The 16,613-nt window shown below is 39.8% G+C and overlaps 1 protein-coding gene across 1 annotated transcript in view; it reads right to left on the bottom strand.

The window, feature by feature from the left end:
* Positions 1–16,613, bottom strand: part of SYNE2 (spectrin repeat containing nuclear envelope protein 2) — a 377,154-nt gene that overhangs the window by 303,867 nt on the left and 56,674 nt on the right. Inside the window, 1 exon segment of the mRNA XM_050797880.1 lies at positions 14,117–14,246. Coding sequence (XP_050653837.1) covers positions 14,117–14,195 — 79 coding nt within the window. The 5' untranslated portion in view covers positions 14,196–14,246.

Here is a 16,613-nt window from a genome sequence, read left to right on the forward strand (position 1 = left end):
AGAAATATAGAAATGGCTACATTTATTTTAACACATATTTGTTACTCCTTGCTACCTTTTATCTACCACATAAAATTAAATACTTTCTTTTGAAAATCAAGATATGTGAGCCTGAACACTTTCTACTGGGGCAGCAGTCCAAGCACCTCTGACTTCTGAGTGCAAAAGAACCAGACTGCACTAAACAGAGCTGTGCTGTGATTATAAATCCAGGGTTCTTACATTTTGGAATGCCGGCAAATTACTCAGGGTTATTGTTTAAGTGTAGGTTTCTGGATCCCACCTCCCAGAGATTCTGATTCAGGGCTTCACATATCTCACTTTGTGAAATACTTGTCTAAATAGATTGGATGATTTACATGTGTGACTTATTCTTGAAACAAGAGGGAATAAGAAGGGCCTGGCAAAAAACAGCAATGAAATTATAAACTCTGAGATATTAATATAATGTATCTCAAAATAAATATTATAACACATGAGTATTTTTTATAGAGATAGGGTCTTGCCATGTTGCCCAGGCTAGTCTCAAACTCCTGAGCTCAAGCTATCCTCCCACAGTGCTGGGATTATACGTGTGAGCCACTGTACCTAACCCTAACACATGGCTACCTTAAGAAACACCTGGTGGGGCTCAGACGGCTTGCTGAAGCAAGTCAGGCCCGGGAATAAGTGGAATGTCACAGGTAAGGAACTATGACACTATTTCATTAAGGGCTACCAATGCAGTAGTCAAGCAGGCATTTTATAAATGAGAAAACTTCCTCCCAGAAGATGGAGGATACTTTATTCGCTCATTCAAGAAAACATCTAAGCTGGGTCTGGTGGCTTGTGCCTGTAATCTCAGCACTTGGGGAGGCTGAGGTGGGAGGATCACTTGAGCCCAGGAGTTCGAGACCAGCCTGGGCAACCAGGTAAGACCCTGTCTCTAACACAAGTACAAAAAATTAGCCAGGCATGGTGGCACACACCTATAGTCCCAACTACTCAAGATACTGAGGTAGGAGAAGCACCTGAGCCTGGGAGGTCAAGGCAGCAGTGAGCCGTGGTCATGCCAGTGTACTCCAGCCTGGGTGACAAAGTGAGACCCGGTCTCAAAAAATAAAACAAAACATCTATTGAAAGCCTACTATGTCTTGGATAATATGCTCTGGATTTCACATCTGGTGGAGGAGAAATTTAAATCCAGATGTGTCTGATTCAAAATCCGTGTTCTTTTCATTATAGTTTAAAATCAGCTGAAATGCCAAATCCATAGCTATCTCTCGCCTCCGCTTCAAATCCAAACTTCTTGAAAGAGTTGTCTACTCTGGCTATTTTCATTTCCTTATCTACCACTCATGTCTCAACGCATTATAAACTGGGCAGTCCCAAACACTCTACTTAATTCTCACCCAGGCCACTTAACATATTTCCATTGTTGAACCTAATGGATACTTCTCGGTACTTATAGGATATCTTAAAACTTCTGACAGTTTCCTACCCTCTCCTTTTTGAAATACTCTCCTTCTCTGGGGTCCATGATACCACATTCACTTGGGTTTCTTCCTACTTCTCTGGACATCCCTTCTCAATCTCTGCTATGGGCTTGTGTTGCTTTTTCTATCTGTGTGATGTTCTGCCTAGACTCTTCTCTTTTTCTAGATATTTTCATCTACTCCAAAGGAATAAATTGCCATTTACACACTAAGGACTCCCAAGTATTCACCTTCAGCCCAGGTGTCACCTCTCCTATATATCCCATTGTTGTCTGGGTATTTCTACATGGTTATTCCATAGACATCTCAAATGACATTTCCAGAACTGAGTCATCATCTCTAACCAACTCCCTTTCCAACCAAAGTTGTTCTCCTGCACGTTTTTTTTTCCAGTAAATGGTTCTATCATCTACTGATTTGCCTAAAAATAAACCTATCATTTTTTCTATTTATTTATTTTTGAGACAGAGTCTTGCTCTGTCCCCCAGGCTGGCGTGCAATGGCGCGATCTCGGCTCACTGCAGCTTCCACCTCCCGGGTTCAAGCGATTCTCCTGTCTCGGCCTCCAGAGTAGCTGAGATTACAGGCGCGTGCCAACACGCCCAGCTAATTTTTGTATTTTTTAGTAGAGACAGGGTTTCACCATGTCTCTACTAAAAAAGGCTGGTCTCGAACTCCTGGCCTCAAGTGATCCACCCGCCTCTGCCTCCCAAAGTGCTGGAATTACAGGCATGAGCCACCACGCCTAGCCAAAACCTATCATCTGTGATACATCCTTCCCTCTCCTTCTCCCATACCCAGTCAATCAAAAAGCCCTGATACCTATTAGATGATATCTCTTGAAGACCTATTTCTCTCCATCTCCACGGCCACCTCTACATCAGGACACCATTCTCTCTTGGGTGGACCACCCTAACAGACTTAAGCTGGTCTTCCTGCCTCCACCCTCACTCCCTTAAAGACTATATGCCACACTGCAGCCTGGGGGAGTTTGTAAAACCAGCTCTGTGACTGTTCACAATCCCTCCACTGCTTCTCCTTGGTCTTAGGAAAAATTCCAAACCCCTATATGTTTATATGACCCCTCATCTCTTCACATTCTCCTTCAAATTTTAATTCTCCTTTAAATCCTCAGTCTCACTGAATATCCATTTTCTTGAATGTACTACATCCAGCTCATCTTCTGGCCTCTCCTGCCCGCAGCATCTTCTCATCTGCACACGGCTCATGTGCTAACATCTTTTAGGTAAAAGCTTAGGAATCATATTCTCTGGGGAGCCTTCCTCGGGTCTGGGTTAGGTACTCCTACTCCATACTTCCATAGTACCAAGTCTGGCCTCGCTTGGAGCACACACCCCTTGATACTGTGATAGTCTATGTGCTTGTATCTCTGTAATCAGAGGATACATTTTAGAAGAGGATGTGCCATGTACTACCCCGTGTGCTCAGCACAGTCCTTATACACAGTAAGTGTTCAAAAATATGTGTTGAATAATGAATGAACAAATAAATGAATGGGGCTTTCAGAGTAAACTGACCTATACCTAAGAAAAGCATAACAAGAAATGAAATAGTACCTCTTACCTTAAAAAAAAAAAAAAAAAAAAAGTACCTTTTATCATGTGCCTGATATCCCTGTTTTACAGCAAAGTTTCTTGAAAGTACAAATTAAGTGACTCTCTCCACTTCCTCGTTCTCCTATTCTTTCCTCAATGCAGAGTCAGGCTTCCATTTCCACCACTTGACAGTGGCTACCCTTGTCAGAGCCATCACAACAAATCCTATGAACCCAATCCAGTGGGCTCCTCTCTGTACTGACCTTACTTGACTGCTGTGTGGCATCTGATATGCTTTACCATACCACCATCTTGAAACACATTCATCTAGGCGTTTCCATGCCATCACGTTCACCTGCTTTTCCTTCCTTATCACTGGCTACTCCTTCTCAGTGTCCTTTCCTTGTTCCTCCTCTTCCACTTGACCTCTAAACACGGGAAGACCCAAAGGTCTGCTCTTACTACACACTCCATAGGTGATCTCATTCGGTCCACCACCAGGTCAGGCCACCCCTTGCCCACCACAATCCAGCCACAATAGGCTTCTTTGGCTCCATAAATTCACCAACCTTGCTTCTATCCTAGAGCTTTTCTTTGACCTGCTGCCTCAGATTGGACCTGCTTTCATGCTGCTCTTTGCAGGCAGTTCCTTGTTATTCAATCGCTCCTAAACCGTCCCTTCTCAGAGAGGCCTTCTCTGATCTAAAGAAGTTACCCAAGCTCTATGATATAAACTCACTTAAATCTTCTGCACAGCCTTTACCATGCGCTGATGTACTTCTTGATTATAATCTAGTCTAGCTTAAATATAAGCACCATGGGCACATGAAGCTTACTGAAGTTATTCCCTTCGGTATTCTCTTACCCAAAATAATGCCTGATACAAGGTAGGGTCACAGGAAACATTTGCCGCATGAATGAATCAGCGAGCAGTTTTACCTATGCTCATAAAAATTATAATTATGTGATGAAGTGGGAAATGTGAATTCACCTGGACTCTTGAAACATTTTATTATGAAGACATCAAAACCCCCTGGAAGTTTGCCACAAAGCATTCAGATGGAGGCAGACAGAGATATACAGCAGACCTAGTTCCCACTATTAAAAATGCTACTTAACTGAAGAAAAAGCAAACGATTCCAATATTTTGGAAAGATCTTAAATGTTTCTCAAATTTGAGAAGGGCTCTTTGTGTTCCACCTTCGCGCCAGGTGCCCTTTATCTTACAACACGACACCACTGATGAAATTGTGCAGTAAAGACGGAAAACATAGCAGCACTGATGAAATCCCCTGTGCAGTAAAGATGGAAAAAACCAGTGCCTGACCAGTGAATGCTGCTTCACCCAACAAGACAACAGCAAAAGCGTGTGGCTACTCTTTCTGCCTTTTCCCTCCTATGCTCGCCCAACATGCATCACCGCACAGACCCTCAATGACAGTAAATTATTCATCCAGCATCTGAGGTCTCTCCTCCAAAGAGACACACATTCAGAACTTCAGACATTCCATCTCTGTTAAATCATTCATATCCTTTCATCCGCCACTTTTAAATGACTATAAAAATACCTGGTGGTAGTAAACTGTGGCTCTCATACATATTGAGACACAGAAATGCACTTATCTTTTACCAAAATTCCCTGAATTATTTAGAAAAATGGGAGTTACTCCAGGAAACCGTAATCACCAATGTTGAAATTAGATAAGGGAAGTAATGTTTTGAAGAGGCACATTTAGAATGACCTCCAATTCAGAGTGTTAAACCATACACTAAATCCAGCAAATGGTTACAATTTAACATATTAACTTCTTAGTTTTTCCATCTTAAAGGTAATGTTATTTTAAGTTTTGTTTTTCTAATGTACTACTTCAAGCTCTGAATAATTACACCCCCACCCAACATACATGGATACAGAAAAGCTCAGAAAATCTTGTATCTCATGGGGCTAATTAAAAAGGATTTTTATTTCTATAAGGAATGAATGAAATCTTTGTTAACCCACTTTAACAAGACTCTAAATGACCCTGGATTTATCTTGCCCCAGTTTTCAAAATGTAACTGACCCAGAATAAAGTAAGCTTATCCCCAAATTCCTGGCAAAAACAGAATCAAAGTTCCCAGAAGCCAAAACTCTATATTCAAGCTAAAAAATAAAAATAAAAAAATAAAAATAAAAAAATTCTGAAAAACACTATATAGTGCAAACACCACAAAAGCTCTTATTTTATTTTTTATTTAATTAGAATACTTTTAAGATTATAAAGCTTAAGGCCAGGTGCGGTGACTCATGCCTGTAATCCCAGCACTTTGGGAGGCCAAAGCAAGCGGATCACCTGAGGTCGGGGTTCGAGACCAGCCTGACCAACATGGAGAAACCCCATCTCTACTAAAAACACAAAATTAGCCGGGTATGGTGGCGCATGCCTGTAATCCCAACTACTCAGGAGGCTGAGGCAGGAGAATCACTTGAACCTGGGAGGCACAGGTTGCAGTGAGCCAAGATTGTGCCATTGCACTCCAGCCTGGGCAACAAGAATGAAACTCCGTCTCAAAAAAAAAAAAAAAAGATTATAAAGCTTGATAATATCAAGGCAAACAACCTTCCAAGAAAACACAGCAAAGACAGTATCAGTTACTATGATAACAGGAACTTCTAGAAGCTTTTGTATTGTTATAGTAAAACATTGATAGCCAGTGAGGGACTATAGCTTGATTGCTTTCTCTGGTGTAATAAGCATCTAACCAGCCAAAGATAATTTGCTTTTATTTATCATAACTGAGTAATCTGAATTGGTTAGAGAAGCAAAAGTACTACCTGCGAATATATTTTCTCATTCTTCATTCATCGTTAACCTCAAAATCCCACACTGGGGACTTTACTGAAAATGGGTAGAAATTCCACCCAGAAGCCTTTTTTAAAAAATTAATTATTTATTTATTTTAAAGACAGGGTCTCACTCTGTCATCCAGCCTAGAACACAGTGGTACAATCATAGCTTACTGCAGTCTCAACTGTTGGGCTCAAGCAATCCTCCCACCTCAGCCTCCCAAGTAGCTGGACATGTAGGTGAACGCCACCATGCCCAGCTAATTTTTTTTTTATTTTTTGTGGAGCCAGAAGAGTCTCACTATGTTGCCCAGGCTGATCTCAAACTCCTGGGCTCAAGCGGTAGTCCCATTTCAGCCTCCCAAAGTGCTGGGATTACAGGTGTGAGCCACTGCGCCAGTCCAGAAGCTTTTATTAATCCTGTTCCTCTTTCTAAGACTTCATATGGCTTCATTCACTCACGGTTATAAGGTAGAACAGCATCTTCTCTCATAAACAGAATACTAAAGCACTGCTGAGCCTCAAAACATCATAGACACACTTCACTGCCTGAAGCCTAAAGAAATCATGTTTCCATCCTATCTGACAATTTTCATGAACACTCAAAAGTTCTTCTAATTTGGGGTACTTTATAGAACTTTTTTAAATATATAAAATGGCCACTCAGTCACTCATAATAAAATTGTTTATTGAAAACCTAAAATATTCAGAAACTTGATTGGCAGTAACAATTTAGGAATATCAAATGTACCTAAAACATACTTCAAGGAACTCTGAAGGATTATTGCAGTAAGTAATATCCAAAGATGAGAGGAAATGCAAGGATAAGAACAGTAAGAAGACAACAATCTCCAGGGAAGTTCCAACCAAACTGTTTCATTTTTACAGTGAGAGGAATTTATAACTCACATTGCAAATAATGCTATATACAGTATGTTTTTTATTCTTCACCTCCCTAAAAATGAAACATAGAAAGATATTCCAGACAACATTTTTGGTCATATTTTGGTTGAATTTGTACAACGGATACCACAATTAGAAACATAACCCTTTAAAGTTAAAGACGTCAACTTATCTCCTAAGAATGATTATATTTGCATCCCAGGCTATTTTTTCACTTCCACACGACATCAACAAGCAAATGCACATCTAGACTACATGCTTCTTGAAGGTGCCCAATTTATTTCTTTGTACTCCTAACACCTATACCACTGTGCATGATTGGGGTTCAGCATTTACTGAGTAAATGAATAAAATTAAACATTGCATCTCCATTACGATGTTTGTAACCTAACCCACTAAGTTTGGATAATTTTTAATGCTTCTAAAAATAATCCAGAAATTGAAAGCCTCCCTTCAGATGGATACTCAGTAAATAATAAATAAATTTAAACGGAGTAATAACCTCACTACAGGGACTCACGTTTCACTACTGAACCCTACCAAGTAAGGATACCTACCGAGAAGACACAGAGGGTTTTTTAATCTTTTAAAATATGTCATCTAGACAATAACAGCATTAAACAAAACATATGAGCCTTGTTTGAAATGACACAGTAACTGGGCTGAATGTTTCTATACAGATCCATGCAGATGGTTAAGCATTCACCAGCATCTTGGTAGGACTGCTTCCAAGTTAACTCTTGTGTGGTGATAAAGGTAATAGAATCCACACTCATTCCTAGTTCAGTGTCTAATTAAGGACAATATTCTGTATCTGGATGCTGTTTTTCTAAAGCATTGGCCTATGTTGTTTTTGAAAGCCAAGTAATTTGCTCCTGTTACAGAAATTCATTATGTACTTTATGACCAACAAGTTATATTTACCTGTTTAAAAAGAAATAACTTAAATCTAAAATATATAAAGTATCCAAAACAGTTCAAAATTGCCTACAGTTGCCACTTAAAATTTCTCAAGATGAGTCTGCCTACACAGTCAATTTCGCTTGTTACTGACTTTCAAATAGATTCTCCACCTGAATCACGCTTTTAATCTTTCTGTAACTGAGAAGTTCTCAAGAGTTTCTTTGTAAAACACCTTTTATCTGCAAAAATTTATTTTAAGCACATTAATATAAATAATATTTAATGGACTTCATATTTGATACTATCATGCCTCATAAAAAAATACACTAAATAGGCAGCTCACGCCAGTAATCCTAGCACTTTGGAAGGCCAAGGTGGGAGGATCTATGGAGCCCAGGAGTTTGAGACAAGCCTGGGCAACATGGCAAAACCCCATCTCTACTAAAAATGCAAAAAAATAGCTTGGCATGGCGGCGCATGCCTGTAATCCCAGCTATTCAGGTGGCTAAGACACAAGAACTGCTTGAACCCAGGAGGCGGAGGCTGCAGTGGGCCGAGATCGTGCCACCGCACTCCAGCCTGGGCAACTGAGCAAGACTTCTGTTTCAAAACAAAACAAAACAAAACACACTAAATAAAGTTAGTAATTTGGGCATTATATATGCTACTACTATTATCCCAAGCAGCTCAACTTCAAAACCGTGGAGCCTATCTACCTTATCCATATCTACTGTTGCAAATTCCTAGTGAGTCTTCCACCTTCAAGATTTTCTTATCGTCTGGTACTTTCACGCTCACTGCTATAACTCAGGCCCAGGCAAACAGTACCCAACACCCAGATATTTGCTAATACTTCCTAATAGGTTTCTCCAACTACTTGCCCACGCTTTTCCAGCCTTCCTGTACCTCAAAGCCAGATTAATCCCCTCAGGCACAACCCTGACATGTGACCATGTAACTGTCACTCTTAAGACCCAATAGGTAGGCACTGCCCAAAAGCAAAAACCCCAAACCATTGGGTTTTGATTCAACTCCACGAAGGATCTTAATCTCAGAAATACTTTGGAAGGGATTCCTACTTTGGTCTCAAATTACACTGAATTGCAAAGAAAATCCCATCTAACTTTAAAGCCCTGTGATACTTATCCAACATTACCCCTACTGCTTTCAAAATCATATCTATCCAATACTTCAAAACACTGTTCCCTGGGCATACCTTTCCCACCCAAAGGGCTGAGCACAGATGTTGTTTCTGACAAAGTATGCAGTTATTATTTTCTTAGGATCAAAGAAAAGGAAGCATCTATTACTTTGCCACGGAAGAAATCCAAATGGAAAGATTTAAAGGAATTCTATAATGGGCATCTTGGTAAAGCAAATAATTTTTAAAGACAGCCATTTATGGCCAGGCACAGTGGCTCACGCCTATAATCCCAGCACTCTGGGAGGCCAAGGTGGGAGGATAGCTCGAGGCCAGGAGTTCAAGACCAGCCTGGGCAAAATAGCAAGACTTCCCCTCATATATATTTTTTAATTTTAAAAATTAAAAATTGGCCGGGCGCGGTGGCTCAAGCCTGTAATCCCAGCACTTTGGGAGGCCGAGACGGGCGGATCACGAGGTCAGGAGATCGAGACCATCCTGGCTAACACGGTGAAACCCCGTCTCTATTAAAAAATACAAAAATCTAGCCGGGCGAGGTGGCGAGCGCCTGTAGTCCCAGCTACTCGGGAGGCTGAGGCAGGAGAATGGCGTAAACCCGGGAGGCGGAGCTTGCAGTGAGCTGAGATCCGGCCACTGCAGTCCAGCCTGGGCAACAGAGCAAGACTCCGTCTCAAAAAAAAAAAAAATATTAAAAATTAAATTAAATTTTAAAAGTTTTAAACAGCCATTTATTATCATTTTAATAGCCTGAATTTCCATATCTCAAAATCATTTAAAATATGGACTGCTGGCCAGGTGTGGTGGCTCACGCCTGTAATCCCCAGCACTTTGGGAGGCCAAGGCAGGTGAATCATTTGAGATCAGGAGTTCGAGACCAACCTGGCCAACATGGTCTTTACTAAAAATACAAAAAGTAGCCATGCGTGGTGGTGGGCACCTGTAATCCCAGCCACTCAGGAGGCTGAGGCAGGAGAATCACTTGAATCCAGGAGGCAGAGGTTGCAGTGAACTGAGGTCACACCACTGCACTCCAGCCTGGGTGATAGAGCAAGTTTCTGTCTCAGAAAAAAAAAAAAAGAAAGAAAAAAGAAAAAAATATACATACATATATATATACATGAATAAATAAAATGTGTACTGCCCAGAGTAATACATAATGCACTAAACTAAAATGAATTCCATTTTTATACAAAACCACTCAAATTCATAAATACCATTCCTTTCTCTTCCTAACCATTCAAACAGTCCAACACCATCCTCTTCACTACATGCAGAAAACATAAATATCTACCTATAAAGAGTATCCTCAGGGCCAGGTATGGTGGCTTACACCTGTAATCCCAGCACTTTGGGAGGCTGAGGTAGGAGGATCACTTGAGTCCAGGAGTTCAAAACCAGCCTGGGTATCATAGCAAGACCCCCATCTCTACAAAAAATAAAATAGTTAGCCAGGCGCAGTGATGTGCACCTGTAGTACCAGCTACTTGGGAGGCCGAGGTGGGAAGATCACTTGAGCCCCGGAGTTTGAGAGTGCAGTGAGCCGTGTTCATGCCACTGCACTCCAGCCTGGGTGACACAGCAAGACCCTCGCTCAAAAAAAAGAGGGAGGGTACCCTCAAATTGGCTTTACAAAGATATTTTCTCAAAGATCACACAAAAAAAATGAATGAAAAGAAAGATGAAGTCACCTGCTTATCGTCCTGCTCTATGAATTTCGGCAAAGCACAGCCTGATTTTCAGGGCTGATTCCTTTTAGGCCCTGTACATATGGGCTATCTGCTTTCATAACATATTAATGATGAATCACTACATTTCAATTCAGACATTTTAATCTTTTCTTGCATGTGTTATTCTGAATCAGGGTGTTGCCACAATTGTCTCACCTTAGATTAAGTTTTTGCTAAAATAAAGCAGACTGTATCAGTTAATTAGGCCATTCTACTGTCTCTATCTGCCTCTAAGAAAAGGTTCTGAAACAAAAAAAATAATAAAAACTTTCTTATGAGCAGTGATCCTGAGCCTCTTATATTACATGAAATCTCTTTTCTCGTATTACTCCAGGGATCATTAAGCACATGTGAATTTTGTGAAATACGAGGCTGCTTGCTGTGTGACAGCCCTTGGTTCAGTAGTACTTCATGCAGATAATATTGTCCATCAACTTTTTTTCTCAAATAGCTAATAATCCTGCTATGAAAGCAAAGGTGCCTTCAGAAATATATACAAGTGTCTGCTTTCTTTTCTTCCTTCCTCCTTCCTTTCCTTTTTTCCTTTAACAACTTAGGCTGAAAGAATCATTACAAATTCACTGATAACAATATGGAACTTAACTTTGGGAAATCTATTCATTTTGCCATAAAGCCTTCATCTTATAGGCATGGGAACTTCTTGGCTGATATCTCTTGAGGGTACCTGGCTAATGTGAACAGACTGCCCAGCATCATCTTGACATTATAGTATTGGCTTTCCACCAGTCCCCCTAGACAGCAATGTGTCCAGCGCCACAATTCCTCTAAATACATCATGAAAGGAAATCATTCAGACTGACCAGTGCATGTATATCACATTTACATTGCAAAACAGTCCATACTATTCTCCAATTGGAAAGCAGATTGTACAACTACTATAATTCAAAACATGCTATAAGAAACCACTCATTTCTCAGTAATTTGCTAATTATTTTGAGCTACTTATGAGCCTGAGATCACTAATATTACTTAAAGATGTCCATCCATATTCTGGATGTGAAAACTTGCTATGGGTTGAACAGGTTAAGGCTAAGATTTAATGAATTTTCCAGTGAAAGTTGTTAAGGAAACTCCCTCTTTCAAACTGTTCTTTGAAGTGCATCAAAGAGGGTATGGAACAATACAAAGAAAACTGTCCTAGTCAAAACCCAGCTCCGCTGCTCACTAGCTGTGGGACTCTGGGCACGTAATTCATTCTTCCTGAGCCACAGCTTCTTTCTCAATTGTCAAAGATTTTTCTTAAATCTACCTCATAATGTGGTTGTGAGGATCAAATGAGATAATGTATGCAAAAGTGCTACATAAGTTATAGCATGCTATATAAAAGTCAAAATGTCCACTCTGTTGTGGGGAAGAAAATATTACTTGATATGTGTAATAATTATAATACTACAAGTGCTCAAAGAGATACTACGGCAGAACAGAGGAGGGAGCACATTATCTCAGCCTAAGAGAGAGCGGGGCTCACAGAGGAAACTGATTCTAATTGACCTGGGAATGGATAAAGGATGTATGAAGGATGGATGGGAGGATGATTTCTGCTGCTGGAGGAGGGGCCGGGGGAGCTACAAGGGAAACAATCTGAATGAAAGAACACAGGCTGGCGGACCAGGGAGAGTATGGCCCCTTAAGGAACCGTGAGCCTGGAGCACAGAGTGCTTATGGGGCATGGTGGGAGATAAGAGCAGAGAGAAAGGCAAGCACTGGACCAGCAAAAGCCTGAACCATGCCAAGAAGTCTGGACTTCATCCCACACATGATAGGGAGCCACTGAACAGAAATGTTAAAACAAAACAAACAAATGAAAAAGCAGAAAAAAACCCCAGACGTCTGGTTTACAATTTTTTCCTATATATCATGAAGTTTCTACTCCAGCCATGTGCTCTTGGACAAGAAATAACTTTGAGACTAAGATTTCGGCCATAAATATAGAAAAAGAAAGTACGATGTACATATTGAGTCCCTAGTCTGTGTGAGGCACTGTGCTAAGCCCCTTTGTCTCCCTTACTGTTCATCTTCAAAATGCAGCTGCAGTGTGGGAACTCTCATTCACATTTTACAAATGAGGAAACTGAGACTCAAAAGATGAAGTCTCTCCTCCAAGTTCAAAGAACTAGTGATTGGCAGAGCCAACATTAGAAATTTGATTTACCTATTTTATTGCAGCCAAAACATCACATGCAACCAAAACAACATAGAAAAACAAGAATTTTTTTCCAGTTAAATGAAAGCTTGATTCCAACCACATCTGAATATTCAGACACGATTTTTTAAGTCCTTACTGAAAATTTTAAAAATTCTTACCTCAAGTATAACCTCTCAACAATTTAAATGTTTCTTACTCTATACAAATTATACAATAATTACTTTGAAAAGGCTGATACATACAGATGCTGTCTATTCTAACAGCTATTGATTTCCATCTCAGCTCAAAATATAGAAGCAAATCATTCAAAACAGATTTTTTTTGCCAAATCACTCAATATGGCATCAAAACAGATCTTTAATTTAAAGGAAAATATCAGAAAAAAAGTAATTTTGACATCTTTACCATAAGTGACTTAGAATCTATGACTTTAAGTAACATTCTAAAAATGCTGCATAATACTGCCCATAATCTTAAAATTACTTTAAAATATATAGTTGCATAAATATTTTCAAAGAAATAGCCTTATTTCTTTTATATTAGCTAACTTCACTCAACTCCAAAATTTGCTTCATCAACAAAGGTGGAAGGTCTAGTGGCTAGTGAATTTTCAAAGTACAACACAAACATTGCCAAACTCCACAAGAAGTACTTTTTAAAAAATGACAGCCCTTATATACACGCACACATGATTCACATGAGTGAAAGGTCACTCATTTATAATATTACCTCTCTTCCTATCAGGACAAAATAAGGATGTGCATTCATTCATTCATTCAAGATGGAGTTTCGCTCTTGTTGCCCAGACTGGAGCGCAATGGTACAATCTCAGCTCACTGCAACCTCTGCCTCCCAGGTTCAAGCAATTCTCCTGCTTCAGTCTCCCAAGTAGCTGGGATTATAGGCATGCATCACAACACCTGGCTAATTTTGTATTTTTAGTAGAGACAGAGTTTTCTCATGTTGGTCAGGCTGGTCTCGAACTCCTGACCTTGGGTGATCCACCTACCTTGGCCTCCCAAAGTGCTGGGATTACAGGCATGAGCCACCGTGCCTGGCAAGGATGTGCATTTAAAAGAAGCTACACAAAAAGATACGAAGTGAGTACAAACAATGCCAAGCAAACTACAGTTTACTATTTAATTTTCACTGCAAATAAAATACATACACTCAGTAAGAAACTGGAGATAGTGAACTCCTTCCAGGTATTCCTTACTTTCCCAGAGAGCTAAGACAGAAATAAAGACATTTAAATATACTAAAAAGTTTCTACAGTTGGAAAAATACAGATATATTTATCTCCATAAGAGAGACAGAAATCAGTATGATTTGCAACTAGATAAAAATAAGGTTTCCACAGTTTCTGTAGGTGTTACCCCCACCCAATCTTAATTACCTTGCAATGAAATATGGAGATCGTCGATGGCCCAGGAAACCTGTTCATCTTCAGTGGGAAGCTCAGGACTAGATGCCATTCTTTGACTTAATGGCGATTATATCATGTCCATCTCAACTGAAGAAGTGAACTGAAAGTGAAATGGATAAATGTTCATTAATAACTTTGCAGCTCTGTTTCTAGTAAACATGCATTGCCAGAAAACAGCAGCAACCAAACACTGTCCTCCAAAACAAGTATGGCTTTCTAGTGTGTGTTTCCGTGGTTCATGAAGAACAAAGTAACTACGCCTTCTTTTTGAATCATAATCAAGATTTTGCCCTATGACCTATTCATGCCATTTGGAGCTGCTTTCAGAACTCCAGAAGAATTAGCATTGTGGATTCTATACCAGTGGTGAAAAGGAAAGCCAGGCAATTCGATGTAATAACTTGTCTAGAGGAAGGAAAGTTGACACAAACTGATATCTTAGGCGTTAGTGTTACGTGATTGTTAGCCTTCAACTTCAAGGATTTTTTTTTAAACTTTTTTTTTTTTAACTTAGTTCCTTTTCTGCCCCAGTTATGTTGCCATTTACTGGAAACAATAAGAGCTGAGCCTGCATAGCTTGAAAAGTGAAACTAAAAATCTAATACATCAAAAAGAATATTTTAATGAGTTATCTAATATATTGAATTATTTTCCCAAGGGCTTATTTTTCCACCTACACATTTCTTCCCCTCGCCCCACCTTGATTCTTAAAGAACCCCTCCAGTGAGAGCAGTTTTTACTCCATACTTCTTTAAAAGCATTGCTTCATGTATTTATTTACCACTATTAGTTTCTATAGGATGAGTATAAAACACTGACTTCTCCCATATGGATGATTAAATAATAAAATAAACCTAACCAAGCATATAAAAATATAAAGTAGATTGGGGGTATACATAGGGATGGATAACTACAGCTTTGTGATCAAGCAAGCATTGCAAAATATTAATGTTAGAATCTATGTGTTTACCATATAGGTATTCACTTTTAAATTCCTTTAACTTTGCTGTATACTAGAAATTTTACATAATAAAATGCTGGGGTGGGAGGGAACTAAAAGATAAATATAAGGCCAATAGCTAGATACAATCAATCATATTAAATATTAAACAGAACACTTCAAAAAATACAAAGAATAAAAATCATTAAACAGTCCCTCCTAGTTCAAAAATCTTTCAATCCTGCCTGCCCCCTCTGTTTATCATCCACATCCCTTTTTTATCTCTTGCATGGATCACTGTTGTTAAAGATTTCAGCTACCAAATCAACTTGACTAATTAATGATTAATTTCTTTATCCTCTGAATTAAGATGAATCACAACCAGCCTGAGGTAAAAGAGTTGCTATGTGGAATGGAGAGATTCTAACGAAAAGGAAAGGCTGTTTATTAGTTCACCATGAGCCTTGGCAGCCTGATGAGTGATAAAGATACAAACATCCTCAGCTTTGTGATGTACTGAGGACCTCCACCACCCCTTCCCATACTCTGGGGTTCCTGAACCCAAAGTGGAGGCAAAGCACTTCTTCATTTTGGTACCCTAAGGATTGAATTCTAGAATGAATTTTCTAAGGGCACACACTATTCCATGTCATCGCTATTTAAAAAAAAAAAAAAGGATAATAGCAATAGTAGAAACCATTTATACAGTACTTACTGTATACAGGCACTGTTTTAAGCACTTTGTATATACAACCTCATTTAATCTTTATAAAAATGGTAAGAGTTAGGAACTATAGTTATCTCCACATTTGAAAAGACAAAGCTTAGATGCACCACAATTGTCTAAGGACACACAGGTAATAAATGATGGAGTCGGCCGGGCGCGGTGGCTCAAGCCTGTAATCCCAGCACTTTGGGAGGCCGAGACGGGCGGATCACGAGGTCAGGAGATCAAGACCATCCTGGCTAACGCGGTGAAACCCCGTCTCTACTAAAAAAAATACAAAAAACTAGCCGGGCAAGGTGGCGGGCGCCTGTAGTCCCAGCTACTCGGGAGGCTGAGGCAGGAGAATGGCGCAAACCCGGGAGGTGGAGCTTGCAGTGAGCTGAGATCCGGCCACTGCACTCCAGCCTGGGTGACAGAGCGAGACTCCGTCTCAAATAAATAAATAAATAAATAAATAAATGATGGAGCCAAGACTTGAATCCAGGTGGTTTGGGCTTCAGAGTTCATGCTCTAAACCAGCACACGATGGTGCCTCCTAAGGTGAGCGAGTGTGCCACATGTCATTTATTTTTGTTTTCATTCATTTGCACAACAAATAATCATATAGGCTGGATGCTGCTCTCAAGAGATTCAATCCTCTGAGAATGATAAATGAACACAATATGAAGCAAAATCCTCTAATAAACAAGTACAGAAGGTACTCTGAGAGCAAAGGAGATGGCATGCCCTGTCACTTGAAGCTGGAGATGGATGCGACTGTCAGGAGTTGCAGTGGACTGAGTTCTCACATCCCCCAAAGT

This window comes from Macaca thibetana, chromosome 7 (assembly GCF_024542745.1).
Source record: "Macaca thibetana thibetana isolate TM-01 chromosome 7, ASM2454274v1, whole genome shotgun sequence".
In the NCBI taxonomy this organism is placed as follows: Eukaryota; Metazoa; Chordata; class Mammalia; order Primates; family Cercopithecidae; genus Macaca; species Macaca thibetana.